Source organism: Cebus imitator, unplaced genomic scaffold (genome assembly GCF_001604975.1).
Source record: "Cebus imitator isolate Cc_AM_T3 unplaced genomic scaffold, Cebus_imitator-1.0 Scaffold251, whole genome shotgun sequence".
Lineage (NCBI taxonomy): Eukaryota > Metazoa > Chordata > Mammalia > Primates > Cebidae > Cebus > Cebus imitator.
Genome location: NW_016107566.1, coordinates 1,048,396 through 1,056,812, shown reverse-complemented (window position 1 = coordinate 1,056,812; position 8,417 = coordinate 1,048,396). Strand labels below are relative to the sequence as shown.

The 8,417-nt window shown below is 41.3% G+C and overlaps 1 protein-coding gene across 8 annotated transcripts in view; it reads right to left on the bottom strand.

Annotated features, from left to right (window-relative positions):
* The window catches only part of TRIM2 (tripartite motif containing 2), a 141,323-nt gene that overhangs the window by 57,835 nt on the left and 75,071 nt on the right, over positions 1–8,417 (bottom strand). For 4 of the 8 annotated variants that reach the window (XM_017498772.2, XM_017498774.2, XM_017498777.2 and 1 more), the window contains exons 2-3: positions 5,490–5,674; positions 658–895 (exon numbers count right to left, since the gene is read on the bottom strand). In XM_017498772.2, the coding sequence (XP_017354261.1) occupies positions 658–895; positions 5,490–5,674 (423 nt within the window). The remainder of the gene's footprint in view (positions 1–657; positions 896–5,489; positions 5,675–8,417) is intronic. The other 4 variants (XM_017498773.2, XM_037727962.1, XM_017498778.2 and 1 more) reach the window with 1 other exon arrangement.

Genomic DNA, 8,417 nt, shown 5'->3' with positions numbered 1-8,417 from the left:
AGGATTTGAATCAGGCAGCCTGACTCCACAGCCAATGTCCTTAGCCACTACACATTGCCGCTTCTTCAGGGTACATAGCTGTTGTCATCAGTTACTTGATGGCACACACAGGGCCTCCTGAGCGCCTAACAGTTATTGTACTCACTAGTAGCAGGAAACATGTTTGGAATTCATAATCTATAATCTATGGTCAGGGATTCACATAGCTTCAAATTCTATCTATTAATAAGGAATAAGATCTAATGTAGCATGAGAAAATTTCCCTCCCAAGAAAAATAAAGAACTCTAACATTTTAATAATCATTCTCACCTTGCCAATTTAACTTATCCATTGTTAAATCTGTATCCATAATTTATTATACAGATGTTTATGTAGGTCAAAGTATGCCCAGCTTGTAAATAGCTACTGGTTTGCTCTCCTGGAGATACCAACAATATGTGTGAAGCAGTCACAGTGGAGATTGATTTTGGTATTTAAAGAGTTCTGGTCAAAGAACGTGAGCAGGTAAAGTAGTCTGAGAGCTGGTAAAAATCTTTTTTAATACTCAGTTTTCCAGATGGAGTTCTGTTTTAATGTGTAACCTCTGAGTGCCCAATGCCTCCCCACGGCCACAATAGTTATGCTCCCGGGCAGTATCTGCCATCCATGCCACTTACATTCCCATCGTGATTTGGGCAAGAGAGAGGCTTTCCTGCAGCCACAGCGGTGACTGTCTCCAGGATGGAAGACTCCTCAACGTTGCTGCCTGGAGTTCGCTGCAGCACGTCCATCAGGTTTGTGATGAAGAAATTGTTCTGGAGCGCAGCCACCCCTTTCTCGGGCAGGATGGAGGTCTGGCGGCACACTGGGCAGGAGAGGGTTAAACTGTGGGCGGGAATGTAGTTCTGCAGGCACCTGTTGCAGAAGCAGAGGTGGAGGACACTTAGCACAGTGCTGAACCCCCACTTCTCGCAGATATCATGCATGTTCTCAGTGAAGTATTTCTCAGAAACTCCCACCACAGTCTCCTTTACTAGGAAAACAATATTCAGAAGCTAACAGGTAAGCTGTCCTCACACGAATCAGACCTTTGTAGTGTTTTCTAGAGCCTTGGCACACAAAGTGTGGTCCATGGACAAGTAGGGTCAGCCTCCCTGAGTTGAATTTGGTAGAAATGCAGAATTGTAGACCCAATCTGACACCTGCTGAGTCAGCTCGCCGTGTGATTTGCATACATGTTAGAGTTTGAGAAGCACTGGCCCAGATTATCTAGCAGTGGGCTCACAAATGTAGACTTTGACAATTGGAAGAAACACATCAAACATTTTTGTTAGCAATGAAATTCTTCTAATGTACAAAATCATAATCAGATAAAAACACACCAAAGTGGAAATGTTTGCTTGAAGCAAGGATGGGACACCCAGAGTCAGAGCCACACCATCACTTCTCTGTCTCTACTCAACAGGTATCAACTTAACTCATTTAGTTAAAGAAGTGTGTCACTAATAATGACTCACACATATGCTACCCACTGAATTCAAAGTACTTCCAATGAGCCTATGAGGTAACTACTGTTATGATTCCTTGAAACACACGATGAAACACAGAGACAGGCCAGGGTACTGGTCCAAGATACTTAGCTGGTCAGGGGCAGAGCATGAATTCAAATGCAGGCAGTTTTGCACCATAATCTAAACTCTCAATAATTATATGATACTATTTTTTTCCAGTATCTAGCCAAGCAGAATTCAAAACACACCAACCGAGTCCCATTCTCCTTATTTGGCAGGTGTAAGACGTTCATTGATCTTCTCTATGTCACAGAGGTAGCTAGTTCTGAACCAATACCAGGAATGAAATAGCTTTTGCTAAGGTCATTAATGACATCTGAATCCAGCAGATGTATTTCGATTCCATCTTACTAGACTTCTGGGCAGCATCTGTAAGCTTGATTATTGCTCTGCTCACCCTCCTTTTTATTGAAAAAAATTCTCTTCCCTTGACTTCATGACACCACACTCACATGGTTCTCCTGTCTGCTCTATTTTTTCTGAGTTAGTACAGTTTTGAGTTAATCAAGGTTTCATTCATCATGAGACTTCTTCTCTTTCTGGGATATCGTATTCATATCGCGTGTGTGGCTACAAGCATAAGGCTCCCAAATTTATATTTCTTCCCAAAGACATCTGCTTTGAGCCCCATTAACTGACTTCTTGACATCTTTTCTTGGATGTCTTACAGGTCTTCAAACTCAACATGAACAAAACCAAACCCATGATCTGCCCCCCAACTGTATCCTCTCCCATTCTTGATGAATAGCACCTCCATCCATTTATTTAAACAAACCAGAAACTAGGAGTCATTCTTAAAACAGTAACTCCCTTACTGTTTTTCATTTTCCATATCCAACCCATCACCAAAGGCTGTCAATGCCTGCATATCTTTCTAGCCTCTCCAGTTCTCTTCATCCACTGCTATATTACCAGTCTTGTACTCTCTAACATTTCTCCACATTGCAACCAGAGTGACCTTCTCAAAACTCAAAACTAGCCATTTAAATCTCCCTCCCGTACCATCTGAGATGAAAACCCTGCCGTGGTTTCCACTTCCACTGCTCTTACAACAAAGACAAAAATCCAAATATGGCAATATGGATTACACACCTCATCTGACCTAGCACCTACGTATTTTCTGTCTCTTCCCCATTTGCTGCATATCAGCCACAGTGGGCTTATTTAAGTCCTTCCCCAGTATTAACAACCCGCTCATTCACTATAGCAACCTCCCACTATAGCACCTTTGCACATACCTGAAATTCTGCTTGCTCCCATTTGCTTAATTTTTACTCATCATTGGGGTTTGTGCTTAATCATCACTTCTGCAAGGAAGCCTTCCCTGATTAGGGCAAATTCCTCTATTATATTTTTTCCTGTCTACTTCTGATATACAGCATTTGTCACTGGTTTAATTTTACATTAGTCTGAGCAATTAGGGGATTAGCGACTGGCTCCTCCACTCGGCTGTAATTCCATGGGGCCAGAAGCTGCATGTGGCTGTGATCTCCTTCATGTCCCTTGATGCTGTTTTGGAAGATGTGGAATAAGAGAGTGACTGTGTGGTTCTCACCAAGTAGCCAGTGTGAATGTTCAGCAGAGGCTGAACACTGGATCCTGGAGCTCACTCTCTTGACAGTGAGACAGCCTGTAAAGTTTTATCTCTGCATAAAAAAAAAATTTTCCCCATTTTAAGGAAAGTTGCCAGCACCTTCAAACAGAAATCCTGTCAGCTGGGAGCAGTGGCTCATGCCTGAAAGCCCAACACATTGGGAGGCCGAGGCAGGTAGATTGCTTGAGCTCAGGAGTTTGAGACCAGCCTGGGCAACATGGAGAAACCCTGTCTCCAGGTGGTATGCACCTGTGGTCCCAACTAACTGAGAGGTTGGGGTAGGAAGATCTCTGGAGAGTGGGAAATTGAGGCTGCAGTGAACCGTGATTGTGCCACTGTACTCCAGACTGGGTGACAGAGTGAGATCTCGTCTCAAAATAAATAAATAAATAATAAAATTAAAAATAAAAGAAAAGGAAATCATCTAGTTTAACACAGAGCATTCTGTAAGAACTTGCTGTAGTAGGATCTCACAAATCTCACCACTAGCTATTGGGTGGAGAGCAGAAGTGGGTTGGGCTAGACCCCCAAAGAAGATAGCAGGGGCAGACCCAAGGCAGCCTTAAGTGTCACTTCTCACCTGTCAGAGCAAGGAAACAGGACCCAAACAATAGATAGTCTGGGCACTAAATATTGGGACATGGGGCAATTCTGCCAAGCTCAGACTGAGTGGCTCTGAGTGCACTTCTATAGAGCGTGTCTGCCAAGCTATGCCAACTGGTGCACATCAGGTAATATCTTTCCCTGTGTGCCCAGGAATACATGGACGATTAGCTGATATTCATGTTTTAAGTGTACCCATTAAGAGGATGGAGGAATCACATTCTAATGATTTTGTAATATAAATGACAAAGCACTTAAGCCAAAGTATAAAATGAATAAAATAAATAGTGCCCGATATACCACCACTGAAACAAACTAAAACCCACACACACAAGCACGCGTGCGCACACGCACACACACACACACATACACACACACACAACCCCACAACAACCCAAAACAAACAAAAAAAACCACAACTACTAGTAATAAATCTACCTTCTCTTTCCATCCATCACCACCACAAAGGATATGGTTATTCTTTTGCAATTTAACCTTTGCAAAGTAAAACAACTCAAAAAATGGTCAATCAAATAATACAGACATGTTAAATCAGAGATTTGTGTAATCAGCATAGATTTGAAGCCATTTAAAATACTGATTTCCAGTTCTATAATAGGAAGTAAAGCATTTTAAGTATGTGCATTAAATAACGATAAAAGTGTATTTAACAAAATGCTATAAAACACAATGACCATATTTACTTTTAAGAAAGACATATAACTTTACTAGGGAAATACTTATAAAGAAGATAAACTAATTACTAACAAACTTATGCTTAATTGCTTATATGGCAAATTAAACAATGGGATAAAAGTGTGTTTTGATAACTGATTAATATCCCTCTCCAAAAACAAATACCCTATCAAGAAGATAAATAAGGAAGTCTGTTTTTACATATAACAGATTACATAGTCAGGTAATTTATTTAATATATATATATTTTCTTTAAAATATCATAATGTTCAAATGTGACATTAGTATGTGTCTGAAGAATCTTTGGAAAAGAAGCTATACTCTTTGAACTAACCACTCACATATGTAGATGATTTACTTGATTTGCTATATGGGAGGAAATGATCTATTTTTTTTAATTGGCTCTCAAAACCCTCTGTAGGGATCTGCTATGGGCAAAAATTGTTTCAAAAAGAACAAAGGAAAATTTTAAAAGATTTTTCAACTTAACATTCTTATTTAATGCTCCATCTCTTGTGGAAATGAATCAGTAGTTACTGGATTGCTTTCTCCCACTTATAATGGTTTGAAATAAAGTAAATTATCGGCAACTCATGATTCTGTTTTTCTTTTTTTTTTTTTTTTTGAGACGGAGTTTTACTCATGTTACCCAGGCTGGAGTGCAATGGCGCGATCTTGGCTCACCGCAACCTCCGCCTCCTGGGTTCAGGCAATTCTCCTGCCTCAGCCTCCTGAGTAGCTGGGATTACAGGCACGCGCCACCATGCCCAGCTAATTTTTTGTATTTTTAGTAGAGACGGGGTTTCACCATGTTGACCAGGATGGTCTCGATCTCTTGACCTCGTGATCCACCCGCCTCGGCCTCCCAAAGTGCTGGGATTACAGGCTTGAGCCACCGCGCCCGGCTGTTTTTCAATATTTATCAGAAGCACAAGAGATTAGTTTTCTCTCAAAGGTAACTGTAGAATTCTGGTAAAGAATCCTGCAGTAGGTTGTAAGAGGTCAGCCTGTGAAACTCCCTTCCCCAAGCACAAAGGAGGCTTACCTCTCGCAGAAAGTGTGCAGACAGGGAAGAACCTTGGGATTCTTGTACCGTTCCAGGCATATACTGCAAATCAGAAACTGCTTGTCAATCTGGCGTACCACAGGACTTGGGATGTTGGTGCCTTCACTGGCCATCCTAGACCACTGACATGGGGGGCCAGCTGTCTTTGACCCTGCACGCTGCTGCTGTCAGACAGAAAATCAAAACAGAAAAATATATAATAACCTGTAGGTGCACATCAATCACTGGCTCTTTCACCATAAGCATTGTGTTATAAATATAGGTAGAAATCAATGTTAGTGACCTCAAAATGATCAATAAGCCAACCCTTATTGCTGTAGGAGTACAGTTGTTTGTTTTGTAAATCAATAAAAACCTCACATGTTCACCATGCAAACAAAACAAATTAGAAGAAGGCATGTTGTTACAAAGAGGTATGCTCACTGGGTTTCAAAGCAGTGGTGAGTAAGAGGATAAATACTTTATATAGCTATGTCTGCTTGTGCCTGTAGCCTGTATATTTAAATATATATTTACCTTTTATTATTCTTATTAAAATTGAATATGTTTTCCCAACTATTGTACTTGAAGAGGTTGGACTGTGTCATACCAGAATATGTCACTTTGATATAAGCATTATTTTGAGCTAAAAGCTATAGAGAAAGAACAGGCAGAAGAGGAGCTTCCTGCTCTTCCCCATCTGCCTAAAAGCCGGGCACAAATTTCCCTTTTGTAAAGAAAATTTCCATTTGTAAGGTGCCTCTCTCTCCCGAGCCAGGAAGAGAAGTCTCATAAACACTGAAGACTGCAATGAGATGAGCTTGCAAAATGATCTTACTAAACAAGCCTTATCTACCATATGTTTCCTACAATTTATTGCCCCAGGATTCCAAACCCCTCTTTCGTCTAGGCAGTTCTCCACAATATATTGTCCTTTGTTAAAATGGTATATAAAACCCAGAGAGGAGGTTGTGAAGCCCTTGATAATGTAAAATTTTAAAATAGTGAAAAAGGAGACCCAGGCATCTGGGATCACTTCCCCCCTTGACTTCCACACTGCATTTCAATAGAAGAAAAGGCTGGCCAACTGGCGCCTCCTGAATCACCTTCCTGTAGATGGCAGGCTTGGTATTGGGGAAACTCTCCAGAAGACACTGTTTTCCCTTATACAAGATCAAACCCCCACCCCACTCCTCCATCCGGAGACCAGAACCTTTTCACATGTGATTCCTAAAACTGTAGAAACCCTTTCATATGTGATTTCTAAGGCTGTAAACCTAAGATTCTTTCACGTGTAGTATCTAGAGTGTCAGCCTATATAAAAGCAGAAGCTTTCTTTGTTGGACGAGCTGGGTTTAGACAAATCATCGCCTGGCTCCTGGCCATAATAATAATAATAAAACCTTTCCTTCCCTGTTTGGTGTTCAAGAGCTTTGTTTCGGCAGCCACTCCTGCTACAATAGTATCCAAAAAATGTGTGCACCTTATTCTCCTGTTAATCTGTCTTTTGTCACCTTAATTTATAGACCCTAGGCACATACTCTAGGAGGGTAGAAGAAAAGTTTTTCCTCCCCTACATGCTATTAATATGCCTAAGGGTGGTAATTATAATTTTAATTAAAAACTTTGTTTATGGTTCAGAGTGTTTTCTTCAGGACTAAAGGTTTACAGATTTGAAACTAAAATATATTTGCTATGGGGCAGGGACAAAGACTAGAGGTTTTCCCTATAATTTAAAAGAAATGTCTGTTGGTATTCATGTCTGGCCATTTGAAAGACCTGGTGAAGTGAATTAATTCAGAGAAGGTTTCAAAATGTTAGGGATCATGCCAGGAAAGGAGAATCAGAAGAGACAGCAGAGAGTGTGAGAGCACCAGAGAGGAAAAATTTCCAGCACAAAACACAGCTCCTTTTACCAGCTTGAAGAATTTCTGGCTTCTACACTAAAGGCATAAACCAAGGCTGAGCTAAAATTTACCTCTTAATTTTCTAAATATCTGGTAAGGTGTCCACAGCCCTCTAATTCCCTGTGGAAATACTCTTTACCAAAAAAAAGAAAATAAAAGAGAGAAAGTGAAACTGCCTTTGCAAAAATTATAACTGAGAAAATTATAGCAGTGAAAGAGATCAGACCTAATCGACTCCATCTTGCTTTTAACATTTAAGCTGTCCTTGTTCATTCCTAGGCATCGGTTAAACTAACCTTGGGAAGGAATTGAGTTTATGGTTTGACTCTGAAACAATATCGATAATAGCTCTTTTCCAAATAGACCCCTTCTTGCCTGAGGACCAGTCTGCCTTTGTAGGACTAACAAATTAGCTACAAATGAGGAATTAAGGTTAGGGGCCGTGCAGCCCCTGGCTGCAAGAGTCTGAACCTCCCCAAATTGCTCTTCGGGATAACAATACGATTGTAAAACCAAAGATCAGTGCTTGAGATGTTTTGCAGACCCTGCACTCAGTGAATCAGTTGACACCACCCAGACAGTAACCTGGCTCAACCAGTTCTGTGATCCCACCCAGGAACAGAAGACAGCAAGAAAACCCCTCTTTGACTCTTCTACGATTCCATCTCCAACCTGACAAATCAGCACTTCCCACTTCCCGAGCCCCTAGCTGCTAAATTATCTTTAAAAACTCCGATCCCGGCCCGGTTTGGTGGCTCACGACTGTAATCCCAGAACTTTGGGAGGCAGAGGCAGGTGGATCAGGAGGTCGGAAGTTCAGGACCAGCCTGGCCAAGATAGTGAAACCCCGTCTCTGCTAAAAATACAAAATTAGTTGGGCATGGTGACAGGCACTTGTAATCCCAGCTACTTGGGAGGCTGAGGGAGGAAAATCACTTGAACCTGGGGGACAGAGGTTTCAGTGAGCCGAGACTGCCACTGCACTCCAGCCTGGGTGACAGAGTGAGACTCCATTTCAAAA